Source organism: Aquarana catesbeiana, linkage group LG02 (assembly GCF_042186555.1).
Source record: "Aquarana catesbeiana isolate 2022-GZ linkage group LG02, ASM4218655v1, whole genome shotgun sequence".
Classification (NCBI taxonomy): Eukaryota; Metazoa; Chordata; class Amphibia; order Anura; family Ranidae; genus Aquarana; species Aquarana catesbeiana.
In genome coordinates this window covers 163443140-163466272 of record NC_133325.1, presented here as the reverse complement: position 1 = coordinate 163466272, position 23133 = coordinate 163443140, and the positions used below count along the sequence as shown (strand labels likewise).

Genomic DNA, 23133 nt, shown 5'->3' with positions numbered 1-23133 from the left:
TGAGACTGGGGCATAGGTTCACCTTCCAGCAGGACAACATACAGCCAGAGCTACAATAGAATGGTTTAGATCAAAGTATATTCATGTGTTAGAATGGCCCGGTCAAAGTCCAGACCTAAATCCAATTGAGAATATGTGGCAAGGCTTGAAAAATGCTGTTCACAGATGCTCTCCAACCAATCTGACAGAGCTTGAGCTATTTTGCAAACAAGAATGAGAAAAATTTTACTCTAGATGTGCAAATCCGGTAGAGGCATCCCCAAAAAGACTTGGAGCTGTAATTGCAGCGAAAGGTGTTTCTACAAAGTATTATTCAGAAGGGCTGAATACAAATGTACGATACACTTTTCACATATTTATTTGTAAAAAAAAAATTGAAAAGCATTTATCATTTTCCTTTCACTTAACAATTATGTGCCACTTTGTGTTGCTCTATCAAATAAAATACATTTACGTTTTTGGTTGTAACATGACAAAATGTGGAAAATTTCAAGGGGTATGAATACTTTTTCAAGGCACTGTACTTGTACAAAGATGTTTCAATATTCTAACAAGCATTTCTATCGCTCTTAAAGTGATACTAAACACACACAGTTTAATTTACAATGTCCCGTCTATTTCTGTATATGGGAAACATAAGCAGGAGGAGCTTCTAGAATCCTCTGCTGCTAGTCATATGTTCAAAAAAAAAAAACAGCCTTTCGGATACAGAGTAAAAATAAATATTTTATATCGATAAACTGTTTTGAATTGCCATACAAATATATATTAAATTTAAATCTTTATAATTTTTTGCATTAACATGGTATGGGTGGATTTCTGCCCAGTCACAGGCTGTATCATGCCCCCTCCAGCCTGTGTCTTAAGAGGGAGGTGAAGCCTCCATCAATCTACATGTAATATCCCACCCCATTCTGTTTAGCTGGTTAGTTAGTATGGAGGAGGAGGGCTGTCATTTACCACTGTGTAAACGCCCCGATTGTGACTCAGTAGTCACATGGGCTGCTCAGATGTGATAGGGAGGAAATGCTCAGCATAGAAACTCACTAAAAATTGAGCATGTGCAGAGCTGCCAACACTGCTCTGCAAAATCCCTAGCTGAATTTGGGACTTGGACAGAAGATGAAGAGAGAGAGCAGCAGGATCAACCAGGTTTTATGCAGGATACAGAAAACGAATCTCATAGTGGCCGAGTGAGTATGAACAACATGTAATACAGCATTATTAATAGTTTTTTTATGATGTGGGTTTAGTGACACCTTAGGCTTGTTTTATTTTTTCCCTTAACACCCAATTGAACCTACAAGACTTATGTTTGTGCACTGTTACGCAGTAATGTTGGAACAGGAAGGGGTCATCCCCAAACTGTTCCCACAAAGTTGGGAGCATGAAATTATCCAAAATGTCTTTGCTGAAGCCTTAAGAGTTCCCTTCACTGGAACTAAGGGGCCAAGCCCAACCCCTGAAAAAAAACCCCACACCATAATCCCCCCTCCACCAAATGATTTGGACCAGTGCACAAAGCAAGGTCCATAAAGACATGGATGAGCAAGTTTGGGGTGGAGTCCTGACCTCAACCCGATAGAACATCTTTGGGATAAATTAGAGCGGAGACTGTGAGCCAGGCCTTCTTGTCCAACATCAGTGTCTGACTTCACAAATGCGCTTCTGGAAGAATGGTCAAACATTCCCATAGACACTCCTAAACCTTGTGGACAGCCTTCCCAGAAGAGTTGAAGCTGTTACTGTATAGCTGAAAAGTGTAGGACAACTAAATATTGAGATGCCATTAAAGTTCATGTGCGTGTAAAGGCAAGTGTCCCAATACTTTTGACAATATAGTGTATATCACGTTATCACATTTCATTCATCTCCTGACCTCACCTCTTTCTTTGTGGGATCCACACCTTCTGGCAGCTCATGTTTTTGTTTCCCTTTTAAAGCGTCAATGGGAAAACACTGATAGACACTGTTCGGACTTGGGGAGCTGGGGGACAGCACAACTCCATTTGCTTCCTATAAGATACAAAGCATAGTAGTTTTTTACAGTACTGTTCACATTGACTGCCTGTAGTGGATGCAACATTTTCATTTACATTTACCCCTTCCAAACTACACACTGCATATATAGTATACATATTTCATATACATATCAGTATACATATTTAATAATCATTTATTGATATGAGCTATTTTGCTGAACTATAGATTAAGAAGTCACTGCACATGTTCTACCTGATGTGCGCCCTACTTTCAGCAAATTTTTAATGATCTATTGTGGCAAATATGTACTATGTGGTCCTGGTTTACTAGAATGTGAAACGAAGAGAATATCATGTAGAGTAACTGGAGGTTTTAAGTTAACACAATTATCTCCTCTTCACAAAATCTGTGCTGACCTACACAATCTGTCAGTTCTAACCTGGCTGTCATGCAGATTCAGTGGCTTCAAATGAGTCAATGCCCTGGAACAGGTATTCAACAGGCAATGTCATAGTTTGTGATCTACTCATTCTGTTTCAGTATAAAGTACTGAATCAGCACAACAGCCAGGAAAGTAGCATGTTTAGGAGAGCTTAGCAGTGGTGGCTTTTTTCCCCTCTCAGTACAGGTGTTGTTTTAATTAACTTTAATTCACACTTTAGTAAATCAGACCATGTGATTGGGATAACCCGACAAAGGTATTAACCAGGGATGTAGATACATCAGTTTGCCATTTTGGCCAATACAAATCACTGTCACATGGGAAGGCTAGAATACCAGTGCAAATGGCTCTTTGGGTTTTGTTATAGAAGAAGAATTGGAACAGAATTAGAATATGAACATGTTAGAACATTACCCTTGAAATCCTCTCTATGGCTCCAGTATCGCCTAGTTCTTTCTTCAGCTCTTCATAGGATTTTCCACTCTACAGGAAAGAAGGCAATGGCAAAAAGTGTCTTTATTTAAAATATTTAATTTAATATTCTAAAATGTGATGTAAACAGACAATTGGAATGCAATTTTTTAATCTGAGTTAGTTACTGCATGTCCACATTTTACAAACACGGGCCAGTCACGTACCATAACCTAAAATGTCCAAGTACTGCTTGTTCTCCTGCATGTATCCATTCTACCCAATTTTACTGTTACAGTATTGGTTTAAATGCTTGACTTTTTACTCTACTTTTCACTCTACATTAACCAATGCATCATCCATAAGCTCACACGCTTACCTGCACTTCATTACGCTCACAACAAACTCCCCTTCAAGAAAGTTGTTGACCCGTTAGTTCCCTGTTGGCATTATACATTTCTAGTATAGCTATTTTCTCTTATTTTCTTGGTACTTCAGAAATTATGCAAATTTTTTTTATAAAACACTTGTCTCTGCATTGTTTTATAAATTCCATAATGAGGAGAAAATCTTTAGGATGTACTAGATCTTACACTCCATTTGAGTGGATCCCAGGCCAAAAACCACCCTCTGAAGTTGGGTGGCTCAAATCCCTGTTTGATGATTAGAATGGGTGTTTCTGAGTCTCTGCCACTGGGATGAGTGTTCAGATATTCCAGAGCTGTCACTGGTGCCTCCTTCTTCTCAACTTCATTGGCCTCTGAACCAATCCACAGAAATATCTGAAGGGAAACAAGTATACTGTCAAATCACTATCCCATTTTTGACTATGTTTAGTCTTTAGTATGTGAAAAAAGTGGCCAGTCCTTGGATCAATACTGTAAGTTCACATATTCAACATAATTGATTAGGACAGGTAGATAATTACACTTATATAATAAATGAACTCTGTTCTAATTGTAGTATACTCTCAAACTAAATTGACTTTGCATGAACATTGTCTGTTTTGTACCGGCCTTGACAAGTCATTAGCAGTCTTCTCTAACCTGATCCCATGTGTCCAGGAGCATGACATCAGATGGCTCAAGATCATCTTGGTTAAAGTCTGTGATTTCAGTGACAATAAAGCGTCCAGTCTTGTTGGAGCATTCAAAGAGCCGTGGTTGGACATCTTCTTTTACCTGCTGAAGCCTGGTGGAAAAACGTAGACGTTGAATAGAAATACAACATTCTGTTGATGGCATGGTAAAAATCAGTAAAATGTGTTGTTCTTTTGCACCTTAAAAGGCCCAGAATATTTCTAACTTGTATTTGTATCTAAATAATGTTCTGAACTATGATGGGATGTGGTGTTATGACCCATCTATCAGTCTATAGTGTGTTTAAGGAGTTATTTTAAATATTACATCAGACATTGGCCTTATTTGCACAGGCATACAGATCTATACACCCATGCAAAGGGACATCTTCAGCCGTGCAGAATGCAAAGGTCTTCCTTGCAGCCCATTGAAATCAATGATAGGCGGCCAGCTGCATGGACCTGCACAAATCTCCGAGAGCAGGAGTGGCCAGTCCATAAGGGGCGCTGCCCCCCTAGTTTGCATGCGGTTTGCCGGACTTACAGGTTTCTATAAGTTTTTGTTTTTTTTTCAAGCCACATGATTAGAGCCCGGGGCTCTAATTGGCCTGAAAAAGGTTGGGCTCTGGGCACAGTGCTCTGAGCCCCGAACCCACCCACTTGTGACACTAGCGAATCAACATTTGCTATTCTCTTCTGGCTTCTCCTCCCGGCCAATAAGGACAGGAGGCGAATCAGGTTGGCCGGGAGGAGAAGCCGAGGAAGCCGCGGAGGGGCTGAGCGTGGGGGGGACCGTGGAGAGCTGAGTGTGGGGGGGACCATGGAGAGGTGAGTGCTGGGGGGGGGTTTGTTTGCTGCTGCCGCCCCCCTCAAAAAAAAAGTTTAGCACCAGCCGCCACTGTCCCAGAGTGTACTTTCATGCAGGTCCGATGCACTGATCAGAACACAGCCTATCTGCATTCTGGTTTGTGAATCAGACTTGCACTGCTGTACAGTCATGTACATCTTCATGGGTGAAGATAGCCCTTTGAATGGGTGTATGGATCAGTATGCACATGTGAATTCTCTACATTTCCTTGCTCTCAGTCATCACCTTCATTTACTTGGTTCTTGTTCAAAGAAAACACTCACTGGAATTTATAATGATTGGCGGAAGCAGAATTCATGAAAGTGTCTTTAACCACTTGCCGACCAGTGCCGTCATTATACTGCGGTAGGTTGGCAAGATCCATGCCATTGACATTTATATAGTAATCAGTGCATTTTTATAGCACTCGCTGTATAATTATCAATGACCTGGCACTGGTCATTGAGCAGCCAATTCTTCTGGGGCTGAAGTGGTAATGCATTCTAAAAGTGGTGAAAAATGTGCCAAATTCATATACCTGTCTAGAACTTGTACTTAAATTTGGCTCCTGATGTGCCACTTTCAGGATGCACTTGAGACACTTTCACAAAATCCGTCTGAACCAGTTTTTCTCTCTGTACACCAACAGAGAGTTGGTCCTAATTAGCTTGACTTTTACATTTGGCGCATTCAAAGCAAGTGGTGTATCCAATGCTACAGAATTTAAAAGTGGTGCATTTTAGAACTACCTGAATTTGGTGCGCTGTCAGAAGCAAAAGTGTTACAAATGCTTTATGAATTTAGTGTAACGCATTAACAAGAAGGATTAACCCCAGAAAAGTGGGGCAGCAGCTTTATTGAATTCCCCCCAGTGTGTTCCACATTACAAGCACCGCACTAGAATCATGACTAAAGCACATCTGCCTTCTCTCCTAATTTGTATTTTCACAAACTTGTTGAGCTTGAGCAAAACTTTGTGGATGTGGCTATAAGACTGAGGGCAGAAATCTGAGTTTGTTAAATGTGAGCAACCAAAACAAGAATGTGTACCTTTTGTCACTGGCATATGGGGCTTTGCCACCCAGAGTTTCCCAAAACTGTACAGTCTCTTGTCCCTCTGCCAGAGTCTCCTCAGAACCAGCAGATAAAATGGCTGCCAGTTGCTTGGCCATTTCTCTTTCATCTCCACTTGACCCCTGTGAAATAATTCAGAATGCACAGATATGTCATTAACAATATTTAGATGTGCAGACATCCCAACCTGCAAAAACTAATTTCAGGCAGGTGACGCTTTGTGCCGCCCCCCCCCCCCCCCCTCCCAAATGCAGCCTTATCACTGCCGATTAAATGCAGCCTGACCAGTGCCGATTAAATGCAGCTATACCAGTGCCCATGAAATGCAGCCTGATCACACAGCTGCTGGAGCCTGGGGTCTGGCTGCTAGGGCCAAGGGTCTGGCTTTTGGAGCTGGGCTGTTGGTCCTGGGGTCTGGCTGCTGGGGCCAATGGTCTGGTTGCTGGGGCCTAGGGTCTGGTTGCTGGAGCTGGGCTGTTGGTCCTGGGGTCTGGCTGCTGGGGCCAAGGGTCTGGTTGCTGGGGCCAAGGGTCTGGTTGCTGGGGCCAAGGGTCTGGTTGCTGGAGCCAAGGGTCTGGTTGCTGGAGCCAAGGGTCTGGTTGCTGGAGCCAAGGGTCTGGCTGCTGGAGCCAAGGGTCTGGCTGCTGGGGCCAGGGGCCTGCCTGCTTGAGCTGGGCTGCTGGTCCTGGGGTCTGGCTGTTGGTCCTGGGGTCCGGCTGCTGGTGCTGGGGTCCGGAAGCTGGTGCTGGGGTCCGGCTGCTGGTGCTGGGGTCCGGCTGCTGATCCTGGGGTCTGGCTGCTGGGGTCTGGCTGCTGGTCCTGGGGTCTGTATACTGATTCTGGGGTCTGGCTGCTGGTGCTGGGGAGCCATTCCAGTCAGAGAATTCCCCAGCAGGAGGGGAGTGGGCAGAGGCAGAGAGAAAACTGGGCGCCGTGATCTGTAGGCTGTAGCAATTAAAAGAGTCAAGCGGACTCTTTCCCCACTTTCGGGTGCCACTGTGCAGTGATCTCCTGTGCAACAAGTACATGACAGTCCCGGTCTGCCCGGAGGATTGATATAGAAGAGAACTGTCATGTACTTGTCGCACAGAAGATCACTGCGCAACGGCACCCAAAACTTTTAATTGCTACAGCCTGCAGATCACGGGTGGCACACAGTCTTCTCTGTGCCTCCGCCCACCCCCCTCCTACCCTTCCCTGCTGTATTGGCCAGACCGACCCAACCTGAAAAAAAAAGTACCCATGCAGTAGTATGGGCTGTCCCCCCTCTGCCTCGGCTCGCAGCCTAAATCTGCCTGTCACTCAGCCACAGACAGAGCAGCAGTACTCCATTTGGCCACTCGGGCTGCTCTGTCTGTCTGTGGCTGAGTGACAGGTCCAGCCGGGAGATTGCCCTGCACTCGCGGGTGTCCGGAAAACCACAGCCAAATGCTGGAGATTCGAGATGTCTGGATGTGTCTAAGAACTTTGTCACAAACACAACATAGGGACATAGTCAAAATGTTTATTTGTAATGGTTTTCTAAATGTTTTAGAGTAGTCTTAAAGCTAAACTCCAGGCAGATATAAAAACATAATTTAATGCAATGTTATATTCATTTAAGCATAATGAAATGCATATTTAAATGTAACCAATGTAAGTACCTAAACCTGACTTGATATAAGGCCCCAGTGTTACCTTCTATAGCAGCTCTAGTGGCCAATCAGACATGTGGTTTACATATGCACTGACAATGAACATGCGGACAGGAGGATAGAAGAGTGTGACCAGAGGGGTGAACTGCTCTTGTTCTGTCACTGTCCAACTACAAGCTTGGTGCAGAGAAGTGACCTAACGTTACAGTTTTTTTGTACAGTTTGGAATTACTGTGTTTATCTTAGGCTGGAATGGATGGAGAGAAATACAAATCCCTTGGTAGGCAAAAAATCTCCCAAATACGTATTTTTGGTCTGTATTTAGCTGGTTGTCTCCTGATCATCTTTAAATTATTTATTTCGCTACTGTTAAAACCTAAAAAAAAAAAGCTTTGTAAATAGTGCTAGTGGAGTTGTTCTTCGTTCCATTACACTCAAGCTCACCTTTCCATACCACAAGTAGTGATCAGTCTGGGTTTTCAGCAGGAAAACATCATTGGAGTTAAGAGAAGATGCATATGCAGGAACCTCTATAGCTTTGGTATTGGAAGGTTCTGTGCCGTGAATCTGAAACAGTCTGACAGGTGGCTCGGGATCCTCATTTCCCTTGCGTGATGTGCCCCCCTATACAATAAAGGATAACACAAGGGTTAAGAAAAGCAATAGATAAAAGCTTCAAGTTTCATTTGGCCACTGACCAAATTAATTTATTAATGTGTAAGCCCCTCTAGAGTATGTCTCAGGATTTTTTTTTTTGTCTTTTATCTGGTTCCGTAGCCTTTGGGATACGTTCATACTTGCGAACCTACCTGACTACAATTAGATGTGAAAATTCCAGTAGGGGTTCCTGGAAATTAGCTGTAGGAGGCATTCAAAGCAATGGAAGGCTTCTAGCTCCCACAGCTAATTGTAGCTGTTTGCATGTGACACTTATGCAGCAATCGCCCACAAGTAATTTGCCAGACAGCCTGCATTCAGGGCCAATCACTTGCAGGTGATCTCTGCATGAGTAACCACATGTAAGCGACTACAATTAGTTGCAGTAGCTCCCCGCAGCTTATCGCCGGGAACCCCATCTGGGGTTCTTGTATCTTGTATCTAATCGTGTGAATGCCCCCTTATTACTCCCTGTGACATTATCACCAGGTTTGTAAAATTCTTGCGGGGGGGCTACTGAAAGGTAAGATCCAACTGATATAGACGCACCCCAAGAACTACGTGCCCAAGAGCCATTTCCCTAAATACAGCGTGTGGGCAGGCTCTTGGGAGTCAAGGCAGCACCATTGCTTTGCTAAAAAAAGAAAACAATGCTCCTGTTTTATAAATTATATTTCAGAAATGCTAAAATTGCCAAAGGATCGTGGACTTATGCCGCAGAATCATTACATCGGACATTCTGATCGTGTGTGGGCTTCATCTGACTTTTTCTTTCGAAAATTCTGATGGACCTAGAAATAGAACATGTTTCAAATCTTTCCGACAGAATCAGTACCTATCGGGAAAAACGCTCCATTGTATGCTGTTCCGACGGACCAAAAACGACGCATGCTGTAAAGCAGGGATCCTCAAACTACGGCCCTCCAGCAGTTGCAGAACTACACGTCCCAGGAGACATTGGAAAACTCTGACATTCACAGACATGACTAGGCATGATGGGAATTGTAGTTCTTGAACAACTGGAGGGCCGTAGTTTGAAGACCCCTGCTCTAAAGCAAGTACAAGACAGCAACTATTGGCTACTGGCTATTGAACTTCCTTTTTCTAGTCCCGTTATATGTGTTGTACGTCACCGCATTCTAGACGGTCGGACTTTGGTGTGATCATATGTAGGCAAGACAGTTTCAGCAGAACTCCATCAGAACTCCGTCAGAACTCCGTCGGAAAGTCCTTCAGAGTTTATTCTGACAGAAAGACCGGTAGTGTGTACGCGGCATTAGGGGTTCGATTAGGAAAACAGTGGCCAAAGACATGTGTCTGCTTCCTCCACCAGCAAGCAAAATACACTGATTTGCTGAAGCAGCAGTATATAGAGATTGCATACCTGCAATCCAATATAGTGGGTACACAGCAAATAACACTTGACAGTGGTTTTAAGCCTTTAAGGTTTTTCTTTTTTTTAATCCCAACCCTTTTCCCAATCTCCCTAAACATACACAGCCTAGACAGCTACTCCTTCCCCATAAGTGCTTAATTACCTCCACCAGCAATGGTAGCCTCCTCCGGCTAGTAAAAATTTGGTGCCAGACTGCCTGCACCTGTACACTAACATGCATAGACTTGAATGGGACATACCCATACTGCAGGAGCAATGTGCCATCCAAGTATATGGTATGACCAGAAGGCTGGTACTAGATTTTTACCATCAGGCTGCACAAAACTTGGGAAGCTGATGTCGGAACAGGTAAGTAAAAACTTGTGGGGAAAAGGAGGGGGTGTTAATAGTTAGGTTTAATATGTTTAACCACCCGCCGCAGTTATACTACGGCAAGGTGGCTCGGCTGCATGAAACGACGTACTGGATCGTCGTTTCGTGCACTAGCCTGTGTGGGCGTGTGCTGTGCAAGAAGACGGTGTTGTCCCAGTCAGACCGTCCCCCATACAGTTAGTATACACAATTAACCCCTTGATTGTCCCTAATGTTAACCCCTTTCCTGCCAGTGTCATTTATACAGTGATCAGTGCACATTTTTTTTTAGCACTGATCACTGTAATAATGTCACTGGTCCCACAAAAGTGTCCAATCTGTCCGCCGCAATGTCGTAGTCCCGCTAAAAATTGCTGATCACTGCCATTACTAGTAAAAAAATATATAATAATAAAAATGCCATAAATCTATTCTCTATTTTGTACACGCTATAGCTTTTGCGCAAACCAATAAATATACGCTTATTGGGATTTTTTAATGAAAAATATGTAGCAGAATACATATTGGCCTAAACTGATGATGAAATTAGATTTTTTACATTTTTTATTAGGTATGTTTTAGATCAGAAAGTAATAAATAGTTTTGTTTTTGTTTTTTCAAAATTGTCGGTCTTTTTTTGTTTATAGCGCAAAAAAAAAAAGCAGAGTTGATCAAATACCACCAAAAGAAAGCTATTTATGGGGGGAAAAAAGGACATCAATTTTATTTGTATACAGTGTCGCAAGTTCGTGCAATTGTCAGTTAAAGTAATGCAGTGCCGTATCACAAAAAATGGCCTGGTCATTAAGGGGGTAAATCTTTCCGGTCCTTAAAGCGGAGTTCCACTTAAAAAAAAAAATTAAAAGTCAGCAGCTAGAAATACTGCAGCTGCTGACTTTTAATAATCGGACACTTACCTGTCCCAGGGTCCAGCGATGCGGGGGAATGAAGCCCCGCTCAGCGACGCCGGCATTGTAACTGTGGTGCCCGGCTGTGACTTCACAGCCGCGCACCCACTGTGCATGTGCGAACTGCACCGCGCGACGTGACTGGCCGCGCAATCATCTGAGACTTGTCACGTGTCCCAGATGATTGCCAAGAAGGAGGGGGGAGAGCTGATCTCCCTTCCTGCGCTGAGGGAAGTCACGGCGGGAGCCCAGGAACCGAAGGAGGCCGATTACGAGGGACCCCCTAGCAACAGGCATTAAGGAGGTAAGTAAAAAAAAATTTCTCCAAATGTTTTTTTTTTTTTTTTTCATGCACATTAATTATTTTTTTTTTTTTTTTAGGTGGAACTCCACTTTAAGTGGTTAAGGGGCTAGGGAAGGGGGCTGGGAGGTTTTTTAAAAGACATGTAATTTTCCTTTGACAGTTGTTAAACTACACAGGGAACATTTATCATTTTTATCACACAGCACATCAGTGCTATAGCGATGTAGATATAAGACAGATGTATACGCAGCAGGATGAGTACTTGTGCCTGGCAGTACTGGTGTCCCCTGGTTTGAATCCCATTCAGGACACTATCTGCATGGAGTTTCCATGTTCTCCTTGTACTTGTGTGGGTTTTTCTTCAGATACTCCAGTTTTCATCCACGCTCCAAAAACAAGCTAGAAGATTATTTGGCTTCTATCCAAAATTGGCCTTAGTATATGGGTGCATATGTGAGATAGGGAACATAGATTGCAAACTCTTTGAGGGACTGATGTGAATGTACGGTATGTAAAGCTCTGTGTAATTTGACAGCTCTATATAAAAATTAGCTTCTGTAAAGTAGTACTGTGAATGAATAAAACTTGCCCTGACCACTTTATATAACTCTGGTTAGGCCTCATCTGGAGTTTTACGTCCAGTTCTGGTCACCAGTCCTCCGAAGGGATGTGGTGGAACTGGGGAGAGTCCAAAGAAAGGCAACAAAACTAATAAGTGGACTGGATGAATTTCGAGGAACGTTTGCAAACACTAAATTCTTTCTCGCTGGAGATGAGACGCTTGAGAGGAGACATGATAGCGATCTACAAATATGTCAATGGGGTTCCCAGTATAGGAATTAAACTATTCAGTCCTAGGGAGTGTATAAGGACACGGGGGTGCACAATGAGACTGGAGGAGAAGCGATTTAACCTTAAACTGTGTAGGGGGTTCTTCACTGCTAGGGCTATAAGGATGTGGAACTCTCTCCCACAATTGTTGATGACTGCAGGAAGTATGGATACTTTTAAAAGATTCTTAGACATACATCTAAAAAGGACACAACATACAGGGATGTGAGAAATCATTATAGACACTGATACACATGCACCTACACAGGTTGAATTGGATGGACTATTATCTTTTTTTTTCAGCCTTATCAACTATGTAACTATGCAACTTCTTAACTGTCCATCTGTATTTCGTGAAAATCTGTTTCATCTCCAGTGGTAAATATGTCACAGACCTGTGCAAATTTTTAGCAGCTGACTGCCCCTAATTATAAATATAGGGATTCAAGGGGATGTAGGTGTAGCACTTACACCCGAAGGAGCGGCTGATTTTATTTGGGTCTTTGCCTGCATCCCCTTACCTGTATTTCCACCAGACACGGGACTTAGAGTCTGTATTAGGCCATACGCCCACCAATGTATGCACCACTCACTTCATTATGTTTCCAATAATAATAAAGAGGTAGAAAGGGAGTTGCAGGAGGGTTCAGATACCTTATGCAGATCACTGAGGAATTTGAGATCCTGAAGAGAAATACACCTTCAGTCAACAGATCTTTGCCCACCCGGATAGGCCTCTCTCACTGACCTAGCAGCTGGAATGACGCACGGACGAAAAGTCTCTGCCACAGACTTGTGAAGAACAAAATGGTTGTACGATCCTCTGCCACAGGATTTAGTATTTAGATGAACAGCAAAACACAGTACCAGAACCTTTAAGCCGACCCAGCAGTACTGTGCTGTAGGTTGGTTAAGTATAGGTGCATCCTCCAAGTAAGTTACCAGGTCCTCCCGAGAGACCAGCCTTCATCCTGGCTCTCTCCAGCAAGGGTCCTCCCCTGGATCTCCTCAGCTTGGCTCGGCTTCTTCCTAACAGGCAAGACAGCCTAAGGACCACCGCTGCGGTAGTAGGCCCCAGACAGGCTTGGAGGCAGGAGAAAAGTCACCACATACCTTAGGCCAGGAGGGCCAGGAGGTAAGAGAGAAACAAAAATGGCGTCTTCCCCTTAAGTACCCTCTCCCAGAACGCACAGCGGTGGACTACCCCCACTGGGTTACTTCTGAGAAAGAAGAGCACTCAATACACTTCAGCCTGTTGCTCTTCCAACACTGGCCTGTGGTGACAACGACACCTACAGACAACAGTGTGGAACTACATGCAACACAGCCAATCAACGGGAGCAGGGCGCAACATAGGGAAAAATGTCATTTAAGATTGCTCACGGCTGTAATGTATTGCCAGATCTGGGCAATATACATAAAAAAAATCATTTAAAAAAAACAGCGTGGGTTTCCCCTCCCCCAGTCCATACCAGGCCCTTCGGGTCTGGTATGGATATTAAGGTGAACTCCATGCCAGTTTTTTTTTTTTTTAAATATATATATATTAAATATACTGCCTGTACTGACTGAATATATGAAATACACTGCCTGTACTGACTGAATATAGAGTTTACACAGTATATATAGGCTATGCTAAATGCAGTGGGGCATGGACTTAGTTCCCCTGAGCCATGATTGGCCAAAGGCACCCTGCCCGTGGCCAATTATGGCTCTCGCTGAGGAGCATGCTGTGATTGGCCAAAGCATGCAGGTCAGGTGTATGCTTTGGCCAATCATCATACAGTAATGCACTGCAGTCTTGCAGTGCATTATGGGGCGCTTGAATTTGCAGCGAACGTCCCATAAAATTCACTGTTCGGCAAACGGGCAACCACCCGATGTTCGAGACGAACTTACATTCAACTCAAACTCGAAGCTCATCCCTACTCACAGTGCTTCAGCACACTAAGGCCGGGTTCACATATGTGTGGCCGCGGTTCCCAGCACGGGGTTCGGTGCGTCCCTGTTCACTGGTTCAGATGCGATTCAGGTCCGAATTTTTGCCTGAATTCGCACCTGAACCAGACCTAAAAACGCACAGGACTCTTTGAGAATGCAGACAGCGGCCCTGTGTGAACTGGCTCCATTGCAAGCCGGGCACACTCACATGTCATGTGAATTGGATGCAGGGAAACCCACGTCCAATTTGCATATATGTGAACCTGGCCTAAATGTCATCCACATTAGGTTTAGATCTACTATAAGTCAATGGTGGGAAGAAACATGATAGGGAACGTTTTTGTTTTTTTTTTCCTAGGTAATGGCTGCTTTTACGCTGTGTTAAAAAAACAGTACACTTTAAACTTTAAAAATACACTCATACAGTATAAATCCTACCTCAAATATAACCATCTTTCCTTTAAAGATGGCCATGAAGTGTCGAGGCTCCTTTCCCATGCACACTCGCACCTGTACCGGCTCTCCTTTAAAATCTTGATCGACTTGAACAGCCAAGAAGGCAGAAGCCGCTAACTCATCTTGTGATGCATGGCGACCCTACCATGAAGAGAGCAGCATAAGAAATAGGAGAGAAAAACTTTGTGAGCCTTCCCAAACACAATAATTTCAACTAAATAAAATAACTCAAATAGTATCAGGATTCCTAGACAACTCTTATGTCGTTTTTAAAGTACACCTATTAACAAAGGTTAACAAATGTACATTCAGTATAACACAGGAGATAGATGTCCAGTCTAGATGCCAGGAGGTATGTACAGATAGCCGGGAACATGTCCTTCCACTGATGGCAACAGAAAATGCTCAGAATAAGATATTTTTTAGGTACATTGGCTAACTAATTCTAGAATTTGTCCAGCTATTTATGTCACTATTACCAATAACTCAGGTTCTGTTTTTAGTAATAGAAGCCAATGAAGCATGCAGTTGGTAAGAAGAGGAGTATGCTAGCAAGACTGCCATTTGTAATGTTAAACTTTGGACATTTTTAATACATAAGAAAAAAATGTGTCAGTTCTTGCTTGGCATTGGTTTTATAGCTGATTAGTCACTCTGACTAAACATATACTTGACTGATCCTGACAATTGAGGGGTATTTTAATCAACAAATAGGAAATTAAAATTTTGAGAGTATCAGGTTAGAAAGAATTTGTCAAGCCACACCAAAGTGACCATCACCAGTTCAGGATGTTTCTGCCAGAGCTCAACAACAACCATCTCAAGCAGTCAGAAGACACTTATTATCATACATAGGAAGTGAACTCAGTTGTTTGCTCTGCTTTAAGGAAAAGACCTCACAGGTTCTGCTATCACCATTAGGTGAAGATTGATTCAGGTCTCAGCACTATGCAAACAATTCAAGGCTGGGCAGCTGTCTATATGATTTTGACTACAAACAGGTGATATATGTCAATTTGTGGCCAAGATGTTTAGATTACAGAACTCCTGTGTTTCAATCTCATTTTACCAACAGTAGTGTATATAATGACATGATACCATTGGAGTACCATACCATATTTCTCTTGTTATGGCTTCTGCTGGTGGCTAAAACTCCTTTAAAAATACACATACTTGTAGGAAAGGGTTTTCTGACTGACTTACTGTTCTACATGTGCTACCTCAGATCACACTCACTGTAGATGATTTCAGTTTAGGCTTACCTGCCATATGTAGAGAATATAGTGTGGTTTCTTGTTCAACTGGTAAGTGTAGAGCACCAGGTAACAGTCACCTCCATAGAAAAAGCCATACCACTGAGGATCCACTGGAACCATCTCCAAGTTCTCTATTCTCCACACCTAGGAAAAGCATATTTTTAGAGTAATGTGAAAACTCCATGCCACAATAGTGATCAGCTTCCATATTGAATGTACGATCTCTATGCCTGAAGACTTTTATTGTAAACCTACTAATGTAATTGGTTGACTAATGAATGATGTAAGTGAAGCACGTTCCTTGGTTAAAAGGCGAGTACATCAGGAAAATTGTGAATAGGAAGAGGGTATCTGTGCAGTCTCTTGGGCAACTAGAAGAACAGGCCCGTGAACAGGAGCAATTATATGTTAGCGCCCCGAACCCAAATAATTATACCTCCTGGCAACATACCCTTAGGGAACTATCGTTGCTAAAAGTGGACCTTACTAAAAAGTCCATGTTGGCTTGTGCCCAAAGGGTGTTCGAGTACGGTGACAAAAATGGCAGGCTCCTGGCCTGGTTGGCAAAGGGACAGTTTAAAACGACACATGTAGGTAGGTTGCGGGATACGGCAGGTGCACTCCTAACCACCCCCGGAGCGATTAGTAATAGATTCCTACAGTTCTACCAATGACTATACTCCACTAGGACGGACTACACGGCAACCGACCTCTCTGACTATTTAGACCTTATACCATTACCTGCACTGGATTTAGATCAAAGTAAGGCCCTAGAGGAGGACATAACCCTGGAGGAGGTTCAAATAGCCATGAGATGCATGCAGGCGGGAAAAGCCCCTGGCCCAGATGGTATCCCCATAGAGTTTTACTCACAGCAGCAGGAGCTATTGGCCCCTAAACTGACCTCCCTTCTCCTGCAGTTCTATACCCTTGGCTCCCTTCCAGAATCCATGTCTGAGGTGGTGGTGGTACTGGTGCCCAAACCCGGTAAGGACCCTGAGGAATGTGCTTCCTATAGGCCCATATCTCTTATAAATGCAGATGCCAAATTGCTGGCCAAGATTCTGGCTCTTAGATTAGCTACAGTGATTGAAGATCTGATTCATCAAGACCAGACGGGGTTCATGCCGGGGAAGGGCACCGATATCAATATACGCAGACTTTTTCTTAATCTTGATACGGCACATGACAATGTAGGCACTAGAGTCATTGCCTCCCTAGACGCGGAGAAAGCCTTTGACTCCGTGGAATGGGGGTATTTATGGGAGGTATTAAAAAGATTCGGCTTTGGTCCTAAATTTCTTAATTGGATAGGCTTGCTATATAAATCGCCCAAAGCCAGGATTCGCGTAAACGATACCCTCTCTGACTATTTTCTCCTCCAGAGGGGCACGAGGCAGGGTTGCCCGCTATTGCCTAGCCTTTTTGCCTTGGCTCTTGAACCGTTAGCTGTCCTGATACGAGAGGCGGATGCTGTACGGGGATTTAAAATTGGCCCTCTGGAGGAGAAAATCTCATTATATGCAGATGATGCATTACTGTATTTAAACGACGCAGGACCATCGTTAAAAGCAGCATTGGAGATCTTTAATAGGTTCGGAGGTTCTCCAGGATTAAAATAAACTGGTCCTAATCGGTCATTTTCCCAATAGACTCCCGAGCCCGTGTCGAAAAACCATCGACTCTGCTAATGTGGGTGGGGGAATTTAAGTACCTAGGGATCATAGTATCCAAGGACCTTCAGGCCTTCCGTCGTCTTAATATCCAGCCCATTATCACAAGACTAAAGGAGCATTGTTCTAAATGGAGGGAATTACCACTTAACCTATTAGGACGCAGTAATATACTGAAAATGCTATACCTACCCAGACTTAACTATGTATTTCGGAATTGCCTTGTGGGGCTTCCTAGCTCCCTGTTTAAGGACCTGGATGGATGCATTGGTTCCTTTCTATGGAAGGGATCCTCCCCCAGATTGGCTAGATCAACTCTGCAGCTCCCGGTCCACTGTGGGGGTCTTGCACTACCTAACCTTCTACTTTACTACTGGGCAGCAGTACTAGTTACGGTGTGATGGTGGTTTGAACAATCCAGATGAGATGCTGCTACATGCCTGGAGGCTGCTATCATAGGCTCATTTACGGAACTGAGTAACATAGTTTATAGGGGTCCCTCGGCTTACTCCTTGCTCCCAGGACCCACCAAAGCAACCCTTAAAGTATGGGCTATGGCCAGGAAGAGATTCTTGCGCCCTGACCAATACTCCCCCTTCTGTCCACTTTGGGGGAACCCCTCCCTCTCCCACTTCAAAACCATACCGGATCCTCAATTGTGGGCCAGATATGGGATTAAGGTCCTTCAAGACGTTATCCACTCAGGGACATTGCTCTCGTTTCAGGAATTAGTAGAGAAATGTGGGTTTCCCAGTAGCATGATATTCAGATACTATCAGTTGAGGCATGCGGCTAGGGCTCAATTCCCCAACCTTATAAGCCTAAAACCAGACCCCATTGAAGACATGCTGGCTCAGGAAACTCTTAAGAAGACCCTCTCCACTTTGTATCTTACTCTATTGGAAACCGACTCACCCAAGATGCACTCATTATGGGCCAAGTGGCAGGCTGATATTCCCAATTTGGACAGAGAGACTTGGGAAGAATGCTTTGAAGAGGGGGCTAAATTACTTATCTCATCTAGAGACAGGTTGCTGCATACTAAGTTTATGCACCGGGTATATTACACCCCACAGAGACTGCACCAGATCTACCCTAACAGATCACCAAACTGTAATAGATGTCAATCTCCAGACAGCACGTACTTGCATATGTTCTGGACCTGCCCCCCCATAGCGCAGTTCTGGACAGCAATTTTTGAAAGTATTAATATCAGCCTACAATTAACGCTGCCGATATCGCCTGAGATGGCTCTCTTGGGCATCCGTGAGGATGATCAGAGGCCTAGATATACGAAAATATTACTTTCGTTATTACTGTTCTATGCCAAGAAGGAAATTCTTAAGAAGTGGGCGTCTCCGTCCTCCCCTAGGGTGGAGGCGTGGGACTCCACTGTGAATGCCGTGTTGCCCCTGTATAAGATGACCTACACCAATAGGGGCTGTCCGCGGAAGTTTGATCACATATGGCTGCCCTGGACTGAACAATTTTAATACTCCATACTGTACTAAGTGAGATATATGTAGTTATTATGGCTTTAGCATGCGGTGGCATAGTGTCCCCCCCCACCGGGCAGGTAATACCTTGTAACCTGACAAACTAGAACCTAAGCACAAGGAAAGCTATATATGGGTTGAATATACTGACTAACACAGACTTTCCTTCTTTTATCTGAATCCGCACTTTATTTTGTTCATAATGTATACTTTTGTATTTTGGTTTCTTTATTTTTGGATTGTATATGAAAGCTCAGTTGTAGATGTTAACTGTTAAATGATGTCTTCTCCAATAAAGATCAACCTTGTTAAAAGTGAAGCACGTTCCTATATGTGCAATCTTTTTAAATTGAAATGCTATTTGTTGCTGAGCATTGTTGAATTTTGGAAGTATTAATCACCTTGCTTCGGGATTATTCCCTTTACTGTGACCCATGAAGAACAATAGAACAGTAATCTGCAAATAGAGTGACTTTCTGCCACAGATGTTGATGTTTTGTCCTTTCCACAAAAACCAAACCTGGCTCTTTTCTGTAGCATACAACATAGTGCAGAAATACCTTGTACTCTAATGCCCCGTACACACGATCAGGCTTTCCGACAACAAAACCTCGGATTTTTGTTCGAAGGATGTTGGCTCCAACTTGTCTTGCATACACACGGTCACACAAATGTTGGCCAACAATTACGAATGTAGTGACGTACAAGACGTACGTGATGTCTCCATTACGAATGCTAGTTTTACAAGACCGAGCGCTTCTGGCTTCTAGTTGATTCCGAGCATGCGTGAACTTTTGTGCGACGGACTTGTGTACACACGATCGGAAGGTCTGACAACAAAGTTTTGTTGGCAGAAAATTTGAGAACCTGATAGCCAACATTTGTTGGCGGACTTACTTAAGTCCGCCAACAAATTTTCTATGGAGCATACACACGGTCGGACTTTCAGCCAACAAGCTCACATCCAAAATTTGTTGTCGGAAAATCTGATCGTGTGTACGGGGCATTATAGTTATATTAAACAGGTATAGAATCTGGATATAGAAAGTAAATACTAATTATATGGCGATTCTCATGATAAAAATCAACCCTCTTACCTCAACACTTCCACTTCCATCATCTACCATGCGCTCCTGAGCGGCCATTGCTGGCTTTGCATGAAGTAGGGAAGCATCAAACTTCTCTTGGCTGACCTTGGCTGAAATACACATTGATTTATGATTTAATGGTGAGGCCACATAAAAATGTTATGTTGGTGTTTTAATGAAGGATGATGAGCCAAATCATATCTTGACTCTTTTATTTAATCTTGGGGAACCAAGCGACAGTATCTCATCCAGGAGTTACTTATGAGTCAACATTATACCTAGGAGTTTAACATCTTCCTGTTACATTCTGTTTAGTAATAAAAAATAGTTTTCTACTTCTTGCTCACATAATTATTTTGTATTGACATTCTTGAACAAAATGCCATTAACACACTAAAATGTATGTTGTTATCACAATAGTGGCATTCTGAGAGGCAGCATTATTGAATCTATGATGTACATGGTACAGCTATAGGTTACGAGTCTCTAGAAACGTTTGAGGGCCACAGATATCCATATTCAAAAAGTAACCCTTTCTGAAAAGGAAGAATTGAAGCTGAAAGCTGATGTCCCATTATGCAGTTGTTGGCTTTCAAATTAACTATGACATTTATTCCACTGGAAACCACTTATTTGTATTTTCAGCTGTACAGTAAATGAATAATTGAAGTCCCTGAAAGAAATGACACCCTGATATTCTGAGCTCTAAATATAGCTGTTTGCCAATAGAGATTGTATTGTATTCCAATCATTCCAATTCGTTCAGCTTCATGCTTAATGATGGTAAATTATTAAGTATCAAAATGACAGCTGCCTGTTTGGTATAGCAACATATTTTTTTTCCTTTGCTCAAGTTTTTATAATAGTAAGTTTGCTACGGACTCTACTCACCAATCTTACTGCCACTGAAAGTCTTCCCCAAACCCACCGATTGGTCTTTCACTGTCCACTTCTGGAAAAGCTGTTTGAACATAGCAGATTCAGCTCCATCATTAACCATCTCTACGTTGGTACTGTGCGGATATGATTTCATTTTAATGAATTCCTGTTCAGATCAATAAAGGAAAAATTACCACTGAAGGAAAAATTACCACTGTGGTGATCTCAGATCTCATGATCTCAGATATGCAATTACTAATGCTCTATTTCCAGTAATACATTGCCCAGCGTAAGTGTCTGTGGTAGGATTTAGAAGCATTTTATGTTTCAGAAGTAATGTTAAATAGAACATTAAGATTAATCAGATTCATTACTTATTTTCTGGAATTACGATAGGCAGAATCTAGAGAAAAAAGGAAAGGCGCATACTGTTGTGTACAGTCTCTTGAAGGCTCATACGCAAATACCACCACAAAAAAGAGTAGTTTGCTCCCCCCCTCTCCCTTCCCGAAATGACACACTGACCTCAACAAGGACACTAGAGCTGGTGAGCTTTCTAGCTTACCAATTCAGCAGTTCATTACCTTGATCAAAGTGTGATTACAAGTCCTCAAAAGTTAGATGGATTAGCATCAACACATCATCCACATCAAATATTACAGTATGCCTAGAAATGGACATATATGTCTTGCCATGATATGAGAAACTTTAATTACATTAAAATAGGTGGATATTTATGAAGTTAAAACAAGCTTCTCATCTTCAAGTATTTAATGTCATAGGCACTCTAGGAAGACTTGCCCACAATTTATGGTAAATAATTCCTACATATGACCCATCTAAATGAAAATCCTGTTATTTCATAATATAATGCTGAATATGGGTATATTTTATATAGTTACCAAAGCTTTGGACATTGCAGTCTGCTTTTCAGCCTTTGTTGCACCTTTCCCCTTCCAAACATATATTTTGATTCCACCTTGATCTAAGATGTAACAATCCTAGAAGGACAAATGAGATTTCAACGAGGAGAAGTAACAGATATGACTCTAGTTTATCACACAGCTATTATTCATGTACTCCTGCTAATTGATCCTGTAGGTCTTCCCTAGGTCTTCACTTACCTGGTGATTTAACATGTCTTGAACTAATGGTCGTTTTGCTATCTCTGTCACCTCCATTTGCCCACTAGCATCTGAAACACTGATACAAAAGTGCAATTTAATTATAGATTTCCAGAAAACTCTATGGCTATGTTTCAAGTGGTAAAGCTTATATCCTGTGGAAAAGAACAGTTTGGTGTTTATAAAAAAAAAAAAAAAAACTATTCTGTACAGAATGTGCAAATATAATACATGGCAGTTAATGAAAATGATAAAACTACAGAAATTCATGATTGATTATCAGCTCTGAATGTGTTGATTAGAGCTACCCCCATTCAGTCCTAAAGAGTGGACTTAAAGTGTAACTAAACCCAGGACCCTGCATTCATTATATCTGGTCTCCCACAGCACATAGAACATGGAAATTTAGTAAATTTAAACTGCTAAATACCTTTTCTCATTATCAATATATAGCAGTCTTGTGACTTTTATCAGTGTCTGGTTAAAGCTTGTAGGAGGTGTTTTCATTCTCCTCTGACTGTCCTATGAGGCTGCAGGACCTCTGACCTTCTGTCTGGACAGTGCTGATTGGCCCTGTGCTGATCACCCTCCCAAGAAAAAAAACTCTCTAGCAATACACACCAAACTGAGCATGTGCAGAGTGATTCCAAAGTCTCTGTCTTATTAGGAGATTGGATTGGAGACAGTGGAAGAAGGGGGGGGTGATCAGAGAATACAGGATCAAACAGCCTTTTTACACAATGGAGATAATTAACCACTTAGGTTCCACAGTGAGTACACCAAGCATGCTTTACTGCATATACAGGCTGATTTCACTGTTGTGGGTTTAGTAACACTTTAATTAAAGATCAAATGGAGAAAAGTGACATGTAAAGTGTATTATACAGCATTTTTGCTGATACCCCATCCTATCCTCAATAAGACTGGGTGCCATCTTCTCTGACTCTCCTTGTGCTACAGATTTCCCATAGAGTTTTGCAGGGCGGACACTGCAGGTGCTTAGAAATGTAAGTGAACACTTGCCTGCTTTGGCTAATTTAGGTTGGCTTGGACAGTTACCATAATATCTATATGGTATAGTAGATATTAAGCAAGCTAATTTTTTTTCTAGGTGATTTTTATTATCTTTCCTCCAAGATTAAAGCGGGGGTCCACCTATCTATCATTTTTTTTTTTTGAGTTCATTCACAAACTTTTCTTCTCAGCATTACATACTCACATATTGTGTGTAATATGTCCGCCTGTGTCAGATTTTGTCGGAAAGAATAACTTATATTATTCACTGCAGGCGGTTTCCATCTTCA

The 23133-nt window shown here is 42.5% G+C and overlaps 1 protein-coding gene across 2 annotated transcripts in view; it reads right to left on the bottom strand.

Annotated features, from left to right (window-relative positions):
- The window catches only part of AVIL (advillin), an 83982-nt gene that overhangs the window by 5181 nt on the left and 55668 nt on the right, over positions 1-23133 (bottom strand). For both annotated transcript variants that reach the window (XM_073613728.1, XM_073613727.1), the window contains exons 8-19: positions 21830-21908; positions 21608-21706; positions 20718-20871; positions 19836-19936; positions 15576-15713; positions 14296-14454; positions 7914-8093; positions 5812-5957; positions 3883-4027; positions 3430-3618; positions 2840-2908; positions 1885-2016 (exon numbers count right to left, since the gene is read on the bottom strand). In XM_073613728.1, the coding sequence (XP_073469829.1) occupies positions 1885-2016; positions 2840-2908; positions 3430-3618; positions 3883-4027; positions 5812-5957; positions 7914-8093; positions 14296-14454; positions 15576-15713; positions 19836-19936; positions 20718-20871; positions 21608-21706; positions 21830-21908 (1591 nt within the window). The remainder of the gene's footprint in view (positions 1-1884; positions 2017-2839; positions 2909-3429; positions 3619-3882; positions 4028-5811; positions 5958-7913; positions 8094-14295; positions 14455-15575; positions 15714-19835; positions 19937-20717; positions 20872-21607; positions 21707-21829; positions 21909-23133) is intronic.